The sequence below is a fragment of the Trachypithecus francoisi genome, unplaced genomic scaffold (assembly GCF_009764315.1).
Source record: "Trachypithecus francoisi isolate TF-2019V2 unplaced genomic scaffold, Tfra_2.0 Lachesis_group8, whole genome shotgun sequence".
In the NCBI taxonomy this organism is placed as follows: Eukaryota; Metazoa; Chordata; class Mammalia; order Primates; family Cercopithecidae; genus Trachypithecus; species Trachypithecus francoisi.
In genome coordinates, this window is record NW_022681473.1 from 4,343,918 (window position 1) to 4,362,792 (window position 18,875).

Sequence of the window (18,875 nt, forward strand, 5' to 3'; positions counted from 1 at the left end):
TGCTGGGATTGCAGGCGTCAGCCACCATGCCTGACCTGGGGTGCCTTTTGCCTCATCTTCCCTCTGTGTCCTCCTTCTCTCCCTGTTTCTGGTGCCCCCATCTTGGTTGAAGCCCTGCGTCCACCCAGACCACCGCAGGAGCCATCCCCACACCCCTCCGCCCCACCCCGCCTCTGCCACTCTAACCCGCGGCACTCACGGGATGCCAATCTCGAACAGGTTGTTCTGGATCAGCTGTTTCCCCAGCATGATGATGCTAAGCTGGATGCATAGCTCCATCAGGCAGCCTCCTGGCGCACACTGTGGACAGAGAGCAGCATCAGCCTCGCGACACCGGGAGCGGGACCGCAAAAAAGACGCTCAGGCTCTAATCCCTGCCACCTGGGAATGTGGCCTTATTTGCAAAAAGGGTCTTTGCAGATGTAGTCAGGTCAGGGTGTGTTCATGCTGGGGTAGGGTGGGCGCCCATCCGAGGACTGGTGTGCTCAGAAGAAGAGAAGGCGCGGGCACAGAGGGAAGAGGCCGTGTGAAGATGGCAGCGGAGGGTGGAGTGGCCAAGTAAAGGAACCATGAGGACTTCTGTAGTCCCCAGAAGCTGGGAGAGGCAAGGCAGGTCCTCCCCTAGAACCCTTGAAGGGAACATAGCCTGGCTAACACCTGGATGCTGCACTTCCGACCTTCAGAACTGTGAGACTCCATCTCTGTTATTTTAAGCTGCCCAGTCTGTGGGATTGAGTTGCGGCAGCCCCAGGAAACTGGCACACCCCGCCTACAGGCTGCTGGGCTTGGGGGCTGCGGCTGGAAGCTGGGAGCACATTGGGAGGGAGTAGGCAGGGGTGGGGCAGGGCCTCAGGGCGCCTCCTTTTACCCAGCGCCACTGGCCGGTCCCATGCACCAGTCACCGCCCACCACCTCTGCACCACCATGGCAGGCTGAGCGCATGCAGCAGGCAAGTTCCACAGGAGGCAGAAGTCACCCCTAAGGCCTAATGCCCCTGACTCAGTGGGCCAGGGACCCCGGAAGCAGGTGACAGTCAGAAACCTATCTGGGCTGGAAGTTTAACTTGTCCAAGTAAAGGGAACACCAGGGATGCGTGGTGACCTCTGAGGCACAGGAAACTTGTTCTGCATTCCAAAGAAAACCTAGTAAATCCCCACACCTGTCTTGGAGAGCCATGCTTTCAGAAAAAGCAATTACACCATTTGCTTTATTATGTGACTTCCCTGACCCGGGACGAGTGTGACAGGAGATCATCATATAAAAAGGAAAGGGCATTTCATAAGTTTGGCGCAGATGCCCATTACTGTGGAGGAGGCCCATGTCTTGGGCTGCCCAGGGGCCTGCATTCAGGTAGTTGAACCTCTAGGCTGCACTCCAGCCAGCCAGATCACCCTGTACCTGATGTCCACCCTATCCTCGATACCTTGTTCCACAGGGTCTTTAGCAAGAAGACCCACCCTCTTATTTTCTGATAAGCTGAATTACGCTGTGGGTTGGAAATGCTGAGACCAGAACCACTGATAGGCCCTGAAGCCCCGGCTTGGTCTGATGGAGCCCCTGGTTGTGGGACAGACAGTGGAGCAAGTCCATGGGCCGTGACAGAGGCTGAACCAGGCTGGCACAACCAGACCTTCTGTGGCCAGGATCGCCGGGCAGAAGTGAAATGCCATGAGCATGGTGTTTGAGGGTAAAGAGATAAGCATTTCAATGTCTAGTTAAAAAAAAAAAAAGGTAGCCAAGTTCTGTTTTGTCCTCATTAATTCATCAAGCCTTGCTCTGTCACCCAGGCTGGAGTGTAGTGACGAAATCTCAGCTCACTGCAACATTCACCTTCCAGGTTCAAGCGATTCTCCTGCCTCAGCCTCTCCAGTAGCTGGGATTACAGGCATGCACCACTGCGCCCAGCTAATTTTTTGTGTTTTTAGTAGAGATGGGGTTTCACCATGTTGGTCAGGCTGCTCTCGAACTCCTGACCTCAGGTGATCCACCAGTCTCGGCCTCCCAAAGTGCTGAGATTACAGGCCTGAGCCACTGCGCCCAGCCTTCATTAATTCATCTTAACCAGAAGAGAAATGTTCAGTCTCATAAGAAAAGAAATGAAAAGAAAAACCAGATGTCATGTTTTTCTTTCATTAACTCTACAGTGAGTTTATCCTAGGTGATTCTATATGAGCACACCAAATAAGATCAAAGCCCGCCCCATCACGTCAGGGGAACAGAAAAGTTTCCAGCAGGAAGGAAAGAAACCACTGCTCTTTGCGGAACAAATACGCTGCGGCTGCTTCTCCCAAGTGCTTCTCCCAAGCACGGTGTAGACAAATCGTCAGCAAAACAGAAGGGGCTGCCAGAAATGAATAAAATTTCAGTTACCTCTTCCATTCGGAAGGAACGGAAAATGTACACGTAGTCGCCCGGGCGTCCAACAAACCTGAAACGATGGGGGAGGTTGTTAGAAAGAAGATGAGCCCCTAGCTCAGCGCCAGGAGAGACCCCCGAGTGGGGACTGTGCGGTGTGTGAGTCCTGCAGGCCCAGCCTCAAGGGTATCTACAGGCGGCTCTGCCTGCCTGGTCGCATCTGCTAAAAGAGGAACACAGTGGTTTTCACCGCTCAAAGGTTGGATTCCCAAACCCAGAGAGGGGTCAGAAAATGGAACTTCTTCAATGAGAGGCCATGAGACTGAGAGGCAGTGGGAAGGGGGCCCAGGGGGGCACTAAGGCAAAGACCACCTTGGTCTGAAGACTGCAACCTGCTGCACCAGCTTCCCCGGGACTCAAGACGTGCCGCTGGCACAGTGATGTCCGTGGACAGCTGGCACAGAAGCACTCTGGGGACCTCAGGCAGCTGGGGCAGGTGGTGGCCAAAGGCCACCTTGGGTGGGGATAGACAGCCTCTCAGCCTTCTAGGGGCTGGTGTGGGGCGTAGAGGCTTCTGAGAGCCTGCTCCATCCTGGATGCACTCGGCGAGGACTGGACCCCTTGGCAGGGCCCTGGGACCCTGGGCCAGGAGGGTGGGCATGGCACTGGTGAATCACATGATGTGGAGGAGGCAGCCTTCTGGGGGGCTCTGAGATGAGACCAGCCAGCCCCTTGTGGGAGTGGCGGTGGAGGCGGGGGCATCATTGTGGGTGGGCCGCAGGCCCCACCACAGCCTGGGATGACTCCAGAGGGTCCAGGCGGGGCAGGTTTCACCCCACCAGGAGCTGTGAAGAGGACTCAAGTGGCCAGCAGCCGCACTTCCACGCCCTCCTCTCTCCTTGTCCCCACTCTGTGGACTCCTCCCTACCTGCCATGGGAGCACCTGGAGCTGGCTTCTGGGTTCTCTGCCTGGACTCCTGCTGCTGGAGCTTCCCACTGCCTGGAGTCCCTCAGGTCCCCTCTGCCCAGGGTCCTCACTGCCTGGGGTCCCCACTGCCCGAGGTCCCCTCTGCCCAGGGACCTCACTCCCAGGTCCTCACTGCCCGAGATCCTATCTGCCGAGAGTCCTCACTGCCCGGGGTCCCCACTGCCCAGGGCCCTCACTCCCGGGTCCTCACTGCCCGAGGTCCTCTCTGCCCAGAGTCCTCACTGCCCGGGGTCCTCACTGCCCAAGACCCTCACTCCCCGGGTCCTCACTGCCCGAGATCCTCTCTGCCCAGAGTCCTCACTGCCCGGGGTCCTCACTGCCCAAGACCCTCAATCCCCGGGTCCTCACTGCCCGAGGTCCTCTCTGCCCAGAGTCCCCACTGCCCGGGGTCCTCACTGCCCAGGGCCCTCACTCCCGGGTCCTCACTGCCCGGTCCTCACTGCCTGGGGTCCCGACTGCTTGGGCTCCCTGCTGCCCAGGGTCCTGCCGCTCTGGAGCCTCAGCAGGGCCCAGGCCTTCTCCCTGACCCTCATCGGCTGCGGGTGCCACAGTGTCTGCCCTGTCCTGGGCTCCAGGTGCCCCCCGCCTATGGGGAGGGAGAGCCCTCCCTTGGACTTGGGAGAAGCAAGGTGGGGAAAATGCTGAAGATGTCCCTACCGGCCTTTGAAGAATGCCACGTAAAAGATGGGGGTGTAGGAGTTCACAAACTTCAGCAGGAAAGCCTTGAAGATCAGCCTCTCCTCGAAGCTTTTCTCCGTCTTTGGGACCTCTAGAGGGAGGGGTAGGATGATACTGAGGCTGTGGCTGAGATGGCCCCCAACAGCCTGGTCCAGTCTCCGGCTGGCCACTGGCACCGTAACTCAGTTGGCTCTCATAGGCGTGCCAGGGCCTGTGATCAGGATCCCTGTTCAGAGCCAGGGAGCTGGGGCCCAGAGAAGTTAAGCAACAAACTCAAGGGTGCACAGCAAGAGGCAGGTGACTCCAGCTGCCTGAGTCCAGGCCATGGGTACCTGGAATGTGGGCACTCACCGATCTTGGTGAGCCACCGCGCTATGCAGCCGTACACCTCGTCCAGGAGGATGATGACCACTAGGTTGATGATGACCGCAGTAGCTGTGACTGTGACCCGGATGTTGGACCGCACGGAGGGGGAGGAGTTCATGGCCAAGGCGGCGGCCATGGAGATTCTGTAGATGATGACGCCAAGGACGATGGCAAAAGTCACTGCAATCTGCAGGGGGGTAAGGGGCACTCTTGGTTGGGGGCCCACCCAGGACCTTCCTGGGTCTGCCCCATCTACTCCCTCAGCCCAGCTGTCCCCCAACCTTCCTGCTCTACTGCTTCAAAACAAGGACTGACATTTCTTGAGCACCTGCCAAATGCTAGGCACTTTCTGTGCATTAACCCACTAGAGACAGATGGACGAGGGGCTAGTTTCCGTTCCAAGGAAGAGGACACTGAGGTTCAGAGAGATTACGTAGACAGGCCACGTCACCCAGCTCAGGAGCTGGGATTTACCAGGCGGTCTACCCAAGCCTGCAGTTCACAAGATCTTTGCGCTATCATCTTCCTGGAGCCCAAGCATGGTCCCCAAGCAGAGCCCAGGACACAGTATGGTCACCAGGCCAGTGGCTGGTCCCAGAGCAGGCTGACAGAGCTGGAGGCTTCTCCTAGAGCAGACTGACTGCTGGGAGGGGCTTCTCCCTCAACCCATGGTGAGCTCAGAGACATCCTCACATGGTGTGCAGGGCTGAGGTGTACCTCCCTCACAGCCACCTCCCGGGGACTCTCCTGGTAAAGGAGGTGGGTGCGGCCTGGGATGGAACAGGGTTTTGGGTCTGGCTGGAGATGCTTTGGGTCCCTTCTCCTAGCTAGCAGCTCCCTTCCAGTTCCCCCACCAGAGTGAGCTCCTCCTCTTGCCAAACCTACTATGGGACCAGAACATTCCATAAAACTTGGGTTGGCGGTTGCCTGAGAAACCGTGGTGGGAGCTGGCTACAATGACAAGATTGTTCCACACACTGCTGTCTGTCTGTCTGGGCTCCCTCACCCTGCCCTGCCCTTCCCTGCCCAAGGGTATGGATGCCCCATTCTGAGCCCTCATTGAGGACGGATGGACTGAGGGCTGGGTAGGAGAAGCACACAGCAAAGTCAGGCTCCTCCCCTAGGCATGAGACACCCACAGGACACAGGCTCTGTCTTGTCACCCTATGTCCCCACGTTCCAGGAAATCACACATTTGCTCCCATGCAATGGTGCAGAGGGCAGGTCCCGTCCCTGCTAGCACGGTCACGGGTGGCTCCCAGGACAGGCCCAGGAGGCCTGGGGCTGCCCTCTGTGTCTCCCAGTTGCAGCGTGGGATGGGTCTGTTTGCCCCAGAGGGAGTCTGCAGCTTTCAGAAACCTAGAAAAGCTCTTATTTCGTGTTCTGGGCCATTACCACTGGCTCCTGCAGGCATCTGCCAGTGACACATGGTGACCACACCCTCTCCAGGAAAACGCCTGCAGCCCTCACCACACCCTGACGAAGGAGTAGCTCTGCTGCGAGGCGTGGGGACCACTCCCTGGCCAGTTCCGGGGAATGAGGGTTTTCCTTGGAAAACCCCTCGGTCCTGCCAAGAGGCCTCCAGGATGTCTGTCCCCGTGCCAGCATGCGGAGGTGCAGGTGGAGCACCGAGCCTGTGGGAGACTCAGCCGGGGAGGCCCTCCACCCCAGCAGGCGCGTCCCCTGCCCTGCCATGGGGCAGTCGGGCCCACGACAGGCACACCCTGCAACAGGCTCCCTTCCAGTCTCCCTGGTCCGTCTCCCCTGCATCTCCAGGACCAGGGGCATGAGGGGGCACATGCTAGGTGCTCAGCCAATGTTTGTTCACTGAATGAAACTCCCAAGTTGAAGACAAAGCTGTGTCCTCTTCAACCCTATGAAGCCTTGACGGGTTTACCAGGATGTCAAGGCTGGGAAAAGAGCTGGCTACTTCCCTATCCAATATCCTCTCTGTCTTTCCTCTACCATCCTGCCTTGCTGAGACGGCAGTGTGTGCTCATTCCTCAGCCTCCCTGCAGAGGAGGTGGCCACGTGAACCAGTTCTGACCAATGAGATGCAAGCAGAGGTATGGCAGGTCTTCTGCGAAAGCACCTTCAGACAGGGGCTGCCACCCCTGGCCCATCTCTTCCCCCGCCCTTCCCCTTCTTCCAGCCTGGAGAGTGGAAGTGATGTTGGAGGTGCAGCAGCCATGTTGTGACCAAGAGGGGACCCACTCCCACTCCCAGGACAGGTGAGCAGAAGGTCAGAGAAGGCAGTGACTCTGATGGTACCGTGAGGCCACCAGACCAGCCCTAGACGGCCACCTCCTTCCCGGCCCCTCACCGGCCCTTCTGTAACAATGCTGTTGCTTCTGCAGTGGGAGTGGCTGGACCTCAGGCTAGCCTCTGCTGGGTGAGGGATGGGGAGGCTCTGGCTATCTCCCAGCCCCCTCGCCTGGCACCTGGCCAGAGGGGACACGTCCCCTCAACACGAGGCCAGCTGCCCTCTCACCAAGTCACTGGAGAGCACCACAGCCCCCAGCTCCCACTGAGGGGCTCTCCTTCTCCAGGTGACGGGGATGAGCAGGCCCCACCACGGAGGCCACCCTTCTCTGGACTTCTTTATGTTGCCCGGGGTCCCTCTTAACTGTACCTGAGAGCATGAGGGGACACTGGATCTTCCCGCTGCTTCCATGACTCAATCAGGGGGCCCTTGGCCCCTCACTCAACCCAGACAACAAAGACAGCCCCCTGCCTCTGTCTCTCCAAGTTCCTACGGAATGGCATGGATCTTGGAGCAGGCAGTCCAGTTGGCACCGGCTTCTGCAGGCATATGCCAGTGACTACATGGGGACCACAGGCACCGCCTGTGGCTGGCGCCAGAGGAGAGGGTGCAGTCTTCCGGCTTTAGTTTCTGTGTCAGCAGGAGAGGGATGGTACCAGGACTGGCCAGTGGCAAGGACTGAAAGAGACGCTCTGGTGAGACCCTCAGTGCACAGCTGCCAACCTGGGTCCCCGAGTACCAGGTCTCGGGGCTAGGTGGCCGCAGGAGGCGCTGCCTTCAAGCTGTGGGACTGGACGAGGGCAGGGTCATTTCAACATGACCACAGCTGGCTCCAAGCACTTGCTGGGTGAAGGAAACACAGCTAGTATGTGGCAAGGCCGAATCCACCGGGGGTTGAAATCCCTGGGATTGAAATCCCCTAAAAGCCACAGGATGTTTGCCCACGAGCCACGTCACAGACCTGCAGTCCCCTGAGTAGCACTATCGTGTCCTGTGTGTGTGTTATTTATTTAATAGTTTTCTTTTTAAAAACTTTTAAAAATTGTTTTTACTTAATTTAATGCTGATGCCTGTATCAGGGCTCAAGTCATGTTCTGGTCACAGAATAAACAGTTTTTTTTTGAGACAGGGTCCTGCTCTATCGCCCAGGCTGGAATACAGTGATGTAACCACAGCTCACTGCAGCCTCGACTTCTCAGGCTCCAGCAATCCTCCCACTACAGCCTCCCGAATAGCCGGGACCATAGGCGTACACCACCACGCCAGCTAATTTTTGTATTTTTGTTTTTGCCATGTGGCCCAGGCTGGTCTCAAACTCCTAAGCTCAAGCAATCCTCCTGCTTCAGCCTCCCAAAGTGCTCAGCCAATTTAACGGTTTTCTTAAAAAGTCTTCAGTTTCATCTTAAATGATATCTTTGAATCCCAGGCTTGAATGACTGGATAGTTAAATAATCATGTCTCTCAAAATGAAAGCCGTGTATCAGGGAGCACTGAAGTAATCTCACACACCCCCTGGCGTGTGAAGCCCCCACTGGGGGTCACTTTGGAACCCTGGTCCCCTCCCATTTCAGGGATAGTGGTGAGTCTTCCCCACCCACCCACTGCCCTGAGCAGATGGGGCTGGCGCACCCTGGGACCAATGGCACTGCCACGTGAAAGGCTGAATCAGGTCTTAGAGGACACCAATCACTTCCTTTCTTTTTTTTGAGACAGAGTCTTGCTCTGTCCCCCGGGCTGGAGTGCAGTGGCGTGATCTCTACTCACTACAACTTCTGCCTCCAAGGTTCAAGCGATTCTCCTGCCTCAGCCTGCTGAGTAGCTGGGACTACAGGCATGAACCACGACACCAGCTAATTTTTGTATTTTTAGCGGAGACGGAGTTTCACTATATTGGCCGGGCTGGTCTCGAACTCCTGACCTCAAGTGATCCGCCCGCCTCGGCCTCCTGAAGTGCTGAGATTACAGTTATGAACCACCACGCCCGGCTGACGCCAATCACTTCCTTACGGTTTCTCCTGACTTCCTCTGGCCTTACCCTTCTGGAACTTACCATGAAGATGATGGAGACCAAGTTGGTGAGGTAGGCTGGGAACCGATCTCTCCAGGTCAGCTTCACTTTGTCAGTCTATAACACAAAACGATGCCCGTCACTGGCTGGAACCATCACGATGAGACATACCTGTGTGTCAGTGTGGGGGGGGGGTGTGTGTGCGCGTGGGCCCAGGGACAACTTGAACAACAGAAATACTCAGAAAAACCTTCAAAAATGCCCACAGGTGATGAGCCAGTGCAAACGCATAGGGTTCCAAGAAGCATTTGGGGGTTTATCACCTATGTCACAGGATAACGGGACTAAGAGCCGTTAAACATTGTGATTCCTCTGTGTACAGGGCATTGTAATGCCAGCTGCCTTTCTAAAGACTGTTGGACCCACGTCTGGGAGAAGCTTGGACCTGGAGTCCATTTCTTCAGCTAAAAGTCTCACTTGTAAGTCTAGAAGATGGAAGATGTTTTCCCAGTGCCACCCAGACCATAATAGTTATTTTTCCTTTGTGGAGCAAGTCGAAACAAGCAGCTAGCACTACAAGTTCAAACGTCGTCTGTGGTGACACATGGCCCGAAGGCTCTCAGCACCCAAGGTTGGCTTGGTCTGGAGAAACCCTAGGTAGAAGCTCATCACTAACCGGGATGTTTCAAATGGGGTGGATTTTTTCCATGGGAAAATGCATGTATTAGGTCACAGAATGTGGACAGGGGCATGACACCGGAGGCCACTCATTCCAGGGGTGGGTGGCATGCGTGTTAACGAGAAGACCAAGAATCGCTTGCAGGCAATTGTGACAAGCACGTTTCACGAGCTCCAAATCAAGCCAGAGCCCCCCCGCCCCCGCCCCCGCAGACCCACCACAGCCATGCAGTGCCATCGCAACACGCCGGGCTCACTGGGTGCCGAAGGAAGACAGAGAAACATGGATGTGAATGTTAAAAAAAAAAAACAACAACAACAGTTTGTTGAAGAAAAACACAATCGACTTTGATTGCCTGCAAACAGTCAAGACGCGCGTTGCCCGCAAGATAAAAATGTACCAATTTCACCCCCGCCATGGCTGTCTTAACCCTCTGCTTCCATTTGTTTGTTGACTCCTCTGGGATATGCCGGCGCTTCTGAGGGCGGGTGGGGGGAAAGAGAGCACCGTGCGGTGAAGCGGGAGGCGGGCCACAGACCGCGGGGCCCAGGGAACCGTCCCCATCTTGGCAGCAGGCTGGCCTCTCCCGGTGCCGGCTGTAAGCTCACTGCCAAGGCTGACTCGGGTTCTGGGCATTTTAAACAGATAAGAGACGGCAGAGACCCACGTTCGGAAAGAACATCTGTAACCAAGGTGGTGGAGACAGGAGAGACTCCAGCACGCACCCTCCACTGGACCGCATCAGGCTCCACCTCGCAGATGCAGCTGGATTCCAGCGGGAGGTAGCGGCCGACACCAGCATCTTATGAGAGCAGGAAGGAAGCCACACCCAGAAGCCCAAGCTCATGTGCCAATTAGGTGGTAGGCCTCTTTTCATAAATGAATTCAGTGCCATAGCTGGAGGGAAATCAAAACCAGAGGGCAGCCGCTGGGAGCCAAATGGAACGGAGGAGGAAATAAAGGGTACGGCCCATCAGAAGCAGACAGGGCCTGGGGGTACCTCTGAGCTCTGCAAAAATAAACCCCCATGCCTCTGTTGCTTTCCTGTGATCTGAGAGCCTGGGCTGAAAGCGAGCCACGGGCCACAGAGGCAGAGGGACCCTGTGTCTAAGAGGTGTCTTCCTTCCGGCCCCGTTGCCCAGATTCGCTGTTGTGGCTTGGTTAGGTCCCTTGCCTGAAATGGACATAGTGTGTACCACAAAGCCCTTTTCTCCCCCTCAGGAAGGAGTGGAATACCCACCCATGCTCACTCTAAGAGGTGCGACCACACAGCTACAGGGTGGGTTATCTTGGGGGCCACACACGGACATTTCCACCCAGGCTGGGGGCCGGGACGCTGCCCTGAAAACACGCCGGACGCCTGCAGGGCCCTAGAGATGGTGGCATCCAGGTCTTTTGCCTTCCCAGGAGGGAATGAGGGGCAGAGGGCCTGAAGGGCCAGTTCAGAGGGCAGCTGGCACCGGGCGTGCATGTCCGATGTGTTAAGTCAGACAGACAGTCTATTTTAGGGCAATAACTCCTGCTTTCATGGTTGTATTCTGCACACCTTTCAGTCCTGCCCAGATCCTCAGGGGTGTTTAAAAAGACGTACTTCCTGGCTATAGGAGGACTGAGCTGTACCCCAAATTCTCATTGTGTTTGAAGAGCTGGGCCTTGGGAGGAGGCTTTCTAGAGAACCCACTTTACCCTCCAGATGGGATTTTGGCAACTGCAACCCCCGACCACTTTGAACCTGTGGAGCACTGTCCCCTGACACATTGACAAGGAAAGATAAATCCAGGGGTTTGTCCTGATCGGTCCCCAAGGCTGAAAATGTAGATATGACACAAGGTTGGGACCTGTGAGAGCTCCCACGACTGCCCTCATCCCTCAGTGCGGGCATCTCCAGGCTCCGTTAGAAGCTGACAAGGCCAGGAACTCCATGCCTGCTTGTCCCATATCATGTGAAAAACACCATTAAAAAAACTTTGCTGGGCACTGTGGCTCACGTCTGTAATCCTAGCACTTTGGGAGGCCAAGGCAGGCAGATCTCTTGGGATCAGGAGTTCGAGACCAGCCTGGGCAACACAGTGAAACCCTGTCTCTACTAAAACACAAAAATTAGCTGGGCACGGTGGTGCACGCCCGTAGTCCCAGCTACCCGGGAGGTTGAGGCATGAGAATTACTTGAACCTGGGAGGCGGGGGGGAGCAGTGAGCCGAGATCACGCCACTGCACTCCAGCCTGAGTGACAGAGAGAGACTCTGTCTTAACAAACAAACAAACAAACAAAGCTGGCAAGCACCTCTGGAGGTCTTCGAGAATCCTGGCTGAATCCTGGCTGAATCCTTCGAGAATACGACTTAATTTGAATGAGATATTTGGGGAAAAAGAAGAGCAATTATTATAAAAAGATGATGACCTCAAAAACATTGCAAAACATGTCTCACCCTCATTCTCACAGTCTGAGTGAAACAAGGAACTGGCCATTTGCTCAGGGGTGCTGGTTTGGCAAAGGCGTCTGTTTCGTTGTTTGATATAGAATAGGAGGGGTGTACTGTGAAAAAGTTTTGAAGCCTCAAAGCCACATGGTTCTTGGGGTTGAAATGCTTGCTGAAATTTGAGATCACCCTCAGGATACATCAAGACAGAGATCTAGAGGAGGTTTGATAAACTATAGCCCTTCGGCCAAATCTGGCCCCCTGTCTGTTTTTGCAAATAAAGTTTTATTGGAACACAGTGTGTGGAACACAGGCCCATGTGTTTACCTACTGTCTATGGCTCCTTTTGCTGCTACCATGGCAGAGTTGAGCAGCTGCAACATAGGGTTACACTGCCTACAATCTCTGTTATCTGGGCTGATCCCAGGTCTACATTGTTGATGAACACAGTGTTTTATTGCTGGGAAAGTTAACCCGCAGTGGCCACCATACCTCTTTGTTTTTGGACTCTTTCTTCAGAGACTTCTCCAAGACTCTGGCTTCGTATTCAGCTCTAGGATGATCCTATGAATGAAACCAAGTCAAGATGGAGGCCTTGTTAATTGTGAGTCTGAAACTCCTCAGTGTCAGTATATTTGACAAATCAGTCCGTGGATTAGCCTCGGGCACCCTTTGGGTCCAGTTCATAGTTGGCTGCCGAGAATATTTCCAATGTAATCCCCCCGTCTGTGGTCTGGATAGTGACCCAGGATTATCCCGCTTGTGGGGAACCCCAGCCCATTGAGAGGGCCACCGAGTCTGGCCTCTGTGTCCTCCTAGAGGTGGAGAAGCCTGTACCAGGCTGCAGTGAACACCCAGCCATGAACTGGCCCTGAGAACGTTCTACGGAGGAGCTGTGGGGGTCGGAAGAGACGCAGTAAGTGTCGGCAAGCGCGGGCAGCCCAGAGGTGCCAGGCCTTGGGGAGCTCAGAGCAGATCAGTGAAGGGTGCTGGAAGGGAAGAATGGGTTAGGAGAGACCGGAGGTTGAGAGAAAGCAGAGACCCCGCCTGCGTGGAGAAACTGCGGGAACCGTATGGTAGAAACAGATTAGGTGCAAGAGAAGGTCCCTCTCCCAGGGAGACAGGCCGTGGGAAGATAGAGGAGCGACAAAAAATTCCAAACCTTGACAGCCTCCTTCAGGGAACCAGAAAAGTAAAAACAAAAACACAAAGATGTCATTATTTAGGTTGTTATTTTAGAAATAGGACCTGTCCACTAAAGACAACTTTTCTTTTTTTTTTGAGATGGAGTCTTGCTCTATTGCCCAGCCTGGAGTGCAATGGCGTGATCTTGGCTCACTGCAAGCTCTGCCTCCTGGGTTCAAGTGATTCTCCTGCCTCAGCCTCCCGAGTAGCTGGGACTACAGGTGCCCACCACCACGCCCAGCTAATTTTTTGTATTTTTAGTAGAGACGGCGTTTCACCATGTTAGTCAGGATGCTCTCGAACTCCTGACCTCGTGATCTGCCCTCCTTGGCCTCCCAAAGTGCTGGGGTTACAGGTGTCAGCCACCGCGCCCGGCCCTAAAGACAACTTTCTTAAGAACTAGGATGAAGGTAAAGGATGCAGGTGAGCTGGGATGGGTGGGTGACCCTGGGTTCCATTAAGGTTTACTGCTGCTTGAGGGTGACTGGGCTGTGGCTTTAGTAGCTGTGGCCTTTCCCATGGTTTTGGAAATTCCCCAAATTTCCAAATTTCAGTGCTGGACTGAAATGTCTCAGACTCAGCTAAGGCACACATGTGCCACATGATGGGACACAAGTGTCCTTCTGCTTCAGTACCGAAGTCCGGGGTTCAGGCCATGTGGAGGGGAGGTCCCGTTCGCCTGTGGTTATTACTCCCAAAGGAGGCCCTGACCAGCTGCTGGGGGTGCGAGTGGCTCACTTTGGGAAATTCATTCAGGCCCCTTGGCACTGTGTGTGCCCAGTGACTTTGGTCGTCACCCCCAAAATCAAGATCCCAAACCATCGGGGTCAGGAGATCAGGGAATGGGACCCCAAGGCGTTGAGCAAAGGGGACTGGACCTCACTGCCAACTTTCCCCAGCCACAGGGACATCACAGAAAGGACATTTGAAATCGACTTCTGAACAAGACAGTGACCGCTTTTTTTTTTCTATTTGAATCTTTCTAATTGAAACGGCAAGGGAAGAGAACACCCAGAGAGCCCCCGCCATGGACAGGGCTCTGGGCTGTGTCCCTGCTCTGCCCTGCAGAGCTGTGTGCTGTGGACAGGTTGCATTGATCTCTGCCTGGTCATTTGTGGACAGGATAATGAGACCGGCTGAGGAAGAGGGTGGAGGCTGTTATCTGGGCAGGTAAAGGTGTGGCCCAGTGGCCACAAGCTGGGCAGCCATTTACGGGGCACTGTGTGCTGGGCCGGGTTCTAAGTGCTTTATATCTATTGATCCATTGAGACCCTACAAATGCCATCAAGTGAGGATACTGAGGTACAGAGATGTTAAGAATCTGCCTGGGGTCACACAGCAAGGCTGGTGCTGAATCTGGATGGAACTCTGGCAGCCTGGCTGCAGAGGCCCGTCTTGTACCCTCTGAGCTGCTGTACCTCTCCCAGAAAACTCTAGTCCCCTTGTCTGTTGACAATATTGTCAGCCCAAAGCTGGCACATTTGGCTGAAGAGTGACCCATGGGTTCAGTGTGAGAGGGAGCAGATTGTGTGAGAAAATACAACAGAAAAGTTAAAAAAAAGTTTTTAAAGAAAAAAATCCTTTAAAAGAAAAATATCTTCTAAAAGAAATGTCCACATTACAATAAAAATGCATGAAAAGTTTCTCTTTTTAAAAGGAGAATGTGTAGCCTGGGCAACATAGCAAGACCCTGACTCTTACAAAAAATTAAACAATTTGCCAGGCGTGGTTGTGTGTGCCCGTGGCACCAGCTACTTGGGAGGCTGAAATGGGAGGAGGGCTTGAGCCCGGGAGGTCAAGGCTGCAGTGAGCTATGATCATGCCATTGCACTGCAGCTTAGGTGACAGAGGGGGACCCTGTCTCCCAAAAAGTGGGGAGCATGTTTTATAACATTAAATAGTGGTCAGCATGGTTGCACCTTACAGCGTGTGCATGAGATCGCCTCTGTTGTGCACCAAGGCTAATTGTGGGGACTATTACTCCTTTTCATTCCCACTTATCCTGAAGGGAATTCCTGCTGGACTTGGGATTCCTGTGAGTACAGTTCACCTGGCATCCCAGGGGCCACGTAACACTGAATGTCCCTCTCTCTGGAGCATGAGGATGCCAGACACTAGCTTTCCCTCTACGTTAGTAAAGAATCCGTTCCCTCTTGTCAGCCACACCCGGCTGCAGGCACAGAGCTGGCTCCAGGGAATGCAGGCTTGGCACCCAGGGAGGCAGATGCTCACGGTCACCTTTGGAGACCCATGGACAGTGTCCATTCCCTCTCCACCTCCACGGGTGGTGCTGACAGCCTGGGCAGGCCCCAGACGCCATGAGGTCAGTGTGGTGAGCCCTGGCATGTGCCTGAGACCACGCTGGTGGCTGGCGTGTCCACGTGAGCATGGGGATGAAAACACTTCAGCAGACAGGGAATGGTCACTTTGGCCACGGACGGCGTTCGGAACGCCAGGGTGATGAGCGGCGAGGCAGGCGGGGGGCGGGGGGCGGGGGGCAGCCTTGCCTCAGCTTGGACCAGGAGTGCTTTCTGACCTTGGGCCTCCGTGTAAGTCCCAAGGAGGTCCTGGGGCAGGGGGAACGTGGGGGAAGGGCGTGACGCGCAAGGCGCCAAACCCACTGACCTCCTCCTCCTCGAAGCCCGTGAGGTCCCAGCGGTAGTTGAGCCGCATCTGTTTCCGCTTCCAGTGCTCCATGAAGGTGGCAGCTGTGGGCAGGGGCAAAGCCAGAATTTCCAATGACATAAAGGCATTTTTCTTTTTTTTTTTTTTGAGACAGAGTTTTGCTCTTGTTGCCCAGGCTGGAGTGCAATGGCGCGATCTCGGCCCACTGCAATCTCGCTCCCCGGGTTTAAGCAATTCTCCTGCCTGAGTCTCCTGAGTAGCTGGGATTATAGGCATGAGCCACCACACCCAGCTAATTTTTGTATTTTTAGTAGAGACAGGGTTTCACCATGTTGGCCAGGCTGGTCTCAAACTCCTGACCTCAGGTGATCCACCTGCCTTGGCCTCCCAAAGTGCTGTGATTACAGGCGTGAGCCACTGCGCCCAGCCAAGGCATTCTTTTCTTTTTTATCGGTGTTTGGTGAGCGAGGATGATGCACTGGGCTGAGAACTTGATCTGAATTCATGTGCTCAGCCCTCCCACCAATTCTGTGGGGCAGGAACTGTCATTCTCCCTTTTTACAGATGAGGAAACTGAGGCATGGGACACTCAAGTCCCAACCGAGGTTACCCAGCTAGTCAGTGAGGGATGGGCAGCCTGGTCCCAGAGCCCATGCCTCAACCATCCTGCCCCATTGCTCTTGGGGAACCCCCTTTGGAGGTCAGGAGGAACGAGGGGTGAGCCCAGGCCACTCACTCACTTGGGCTTCAAAACACTCCAGGAGTCTGCCTGCTGAACTGCACTGGCAGCTGCTGCATTCGGCTTCATATTCCCAACAGACAAAGCATGGTTCAAATGCCGCCTCCTCCAGGAAGCCACTGATCATCCCCCTTAGTGTGAGAAAAACCCAGCTCCTCTCGGGACCTTCCTCAGCCTTCGTCTGTCTTGCCCACGGTGTCAGTGCTGCCTTCCATCAGGATCCCTGTCCTATGACTTGTGTGTGGGGCAGGGATGGGGCCTCGTTCCCCTGGGTCCCCGGTTCCCAGAGGTGCCTGGGACAGACAGGTGCTCGAGTAGGCACTGAATGACTGACTTTTGCGAGCACACAGCTTGCAAAAGGAGATGCCCCTGGCCGAAGTGTTTATCCTGATCGCTTCTCCCTGCAAAAGAAAATCTGCAGAGGCTGAGGGGCAGAGTAACAGGAAGGCCCCAGAGTTCCTCAGAGCTCACGATTCTCGAGCTGTTCCATGCCAGGCACTGTTGGGAGCTGGTCAATCTACAGACCTCTCCAGGACAGGGCCCTTGCGTTTGTCTGAAGATGCTTAGTACAAATTTTAGGGCAATAATATGGGAGTTCAATACCAACCAGTGAACTCTGTGACCTTTGGCAAGTTATTTAGCCTCTCTGTGCCTCTGTTTCCTCATCCGTAAAATGGTGCTCTCTAATAATCAGACCTGGAGTATCAGTGAGGAAGTATCAGTGTTATTTAAGCCTCACAGTGATCATACGAGGTAGGCACTATTCCCACCCCCTCCATTTTACAGAGGGGGAAACTGAGGCTCAGAGGGATCAAATGGCTTATCTGAGAAGCAGCAGCACTGATGTGCAAGTAAAATGGGCTGTGTGACGGTGAATGTGCAGAGTGAATTCACAAATGTGGCCCTTAACTGAAGGCAACGTGTGGCAGGAAAGAACGGAAGTCGTGGGTGTGAACCTGATTCAGAGGATGTGAGTCTATGCATAACACACCCCATTCCCATTAAGGCGAGGTGTGAATGGGGCTTCCGAGCATGCACTGGTTTGTCTAGGATGGCAACTGTATCAACCGGCCCAGCCTGGAAATAGGACCCCCCCTACCCACATCTTTCACAGTGGGGTAATTTAATCCTGGGACTTGCTCGCACAGGCAATAGAAAAGCTGAGAAGCCACATGGGGGATGGTGGGACCACCCAGAGATGACCCACAGCAGGAGCTGGCATCTGTTTCAGCATGGCAGGACAGTAGGAGGTGCTTAGCGCCCATGCTGGAGCCAGAAATTGGAGCTGCCCAGAAGAAGCTGGGATCACGGAGGAAGGGCTTCCCAGGAGGAAGTCAAGAGCCCAGAGAAGACGCAGTCATTGCTGGGGATGTCCCAGGAAGTGGAGGGAGATGGGGAGCAATATCTTGGCTGCTCCCTTCCTCCGCCTTCTGATTTCCCAAAAGGGCTTCCCACTGGCTGAACCTACTAGGAAGAGGGAGAGCTAGGGAGCCTGGGAAACGTGGCTTCCCAAGAGGCAGAGCTGAGCAGGCGAGGGAACGGCTATCGCTGAAACACCTGCCGGAAACCCAGCCACTCAGCAGACACGCACTGAGTGCCTTGGCTGTGGCAGGTAAGGGGGGCCATGGGGGCCCAGGAGGAGGCCCCCAACCCCCGAGGGCCCCTGACCCTCAGGAGGCAGACGGTGAGAGTGGCCCATCTGCGGCGGGCACCCTTCCCAGGAGGCAATGCGGGGAGGTCTCTGCCTCTTTGAAGATGTCCTTGGGCCCCTGCAGCTGCTCTGGAGCGGTGGAGGAGGCCAGCCGTTTCCTGGTCTCCGCCTGGTCTGCAAGGCCCCCGACCATTGCTCCTCCACTGGGCTATGAAAGCTGCCTCTTTCTGTCCTCCTCTGCCCACCCAGGGTAACAACGCCCTTTTACGATGCTTTTTTGGGGCTGAGCACTGCCCAGGAGGGCTGGCTCCACGCACACCTGCAGAGTTGGCCTGTTTACCTGCCACCATGGTTAGTACTGAGTGTCAACTTCATTGGATGGAAGGATGCAAAGTATTGTTTCTGGGTGTGCCTGTGAGGGTGTTGCTAGAGGAGGTTAACGTTTGAGTCAGTGTGGGGGGTAGAGGCAGACCTACCCTTAATCTGGGTGGGCACCATCCCCTCTGCTGCCAGCACAGCTAGAAAAAGCAGGCAGGGGAACGTGGAAGAGCAGACTCGCTCAGTCTTCCGGCCTTCATCTTTCTCCCGTGCTGGATGCTTCCTGCCCTGGAACATCAGACTCCGAGTTCTTCAGCTTTTGGACTCTTGGACTTACAACAGCGGTTTGTCAGGGGCTCTCAGGCCTTTGGCCACAGACTGAGGCTGCACTGCCAGCTGTCCTGCTTTCGAGGGTTTGGGACTCAGACTGATCCACTGCTGGCTTCCCTTCTCCTCTACTTGCAGACGGCCTATTGTGGGGCTTGACCTTGTGATCGTGTGAGTTGTCGATTCTCCTGAATAAACTCCCTTTCATATGTACAATATCCTGTTAGTTCTGTCCTTCCAGAGAACCCTGACTCACGCACCTTCCCTGTCCCG

The 18,875-nt window shown here is 55.0% G+C and overlaps 1 protein-coding gene across 13 annotated transcripts in view; it reads right to left on the reverse strand.

Moving 5' to 3' along the window:
* The window catches only part of ANO1 (anoctamin 1), a 225,918-nt gene that overhangs the window by 23,722 nt on the left and 183,321 nt on the right, over positions 1-18,875 (reverse strand). For 5 of the 13 annotated variants that reach the window (XM_033205187.1, XM_033205196.1, XM_033205190.1 and 2 more), the window contains 9 exons: positions 15,568-15,650; positions 12,920-12,931; positions 12,250-12,321; positions 9,738-9,815; positions 8,701-8,775; positions 4,373-4,574; positions 4,001-4,112; positions 2,371-2,428; positions 200-300 (listed from right to left, as the gene is read on the reverse strand). In XM_033205187.1, coding sequence (XP_033061078.1) covers positions 200-300; positions 2,371-2,428; positions 4,001-4,112; positions 4,373-4,574; positions 8,701-8,775; positions 9,738-9,815; positions 12,250-12,321; positions 12,920-12,931; positions 15,568-15,650 — 793 coding nt within the window. The remainder of the gene's footprint in view (positions 1-199; positions 301-2,370; positions 2,429-4,000; positions 4,113-4,372; positions 4,575-8,700; positions 8,776-9,737; positions 9,816-12,249; positions 12,322-12,919; positions 12,932-15,567; positions 15,651-18,875) is intronic. The other 8 variants (XM_033205192.1, XM_033205188.1, XM_033205198.1 and 5 more) reach the window with 3 other exon arrangements.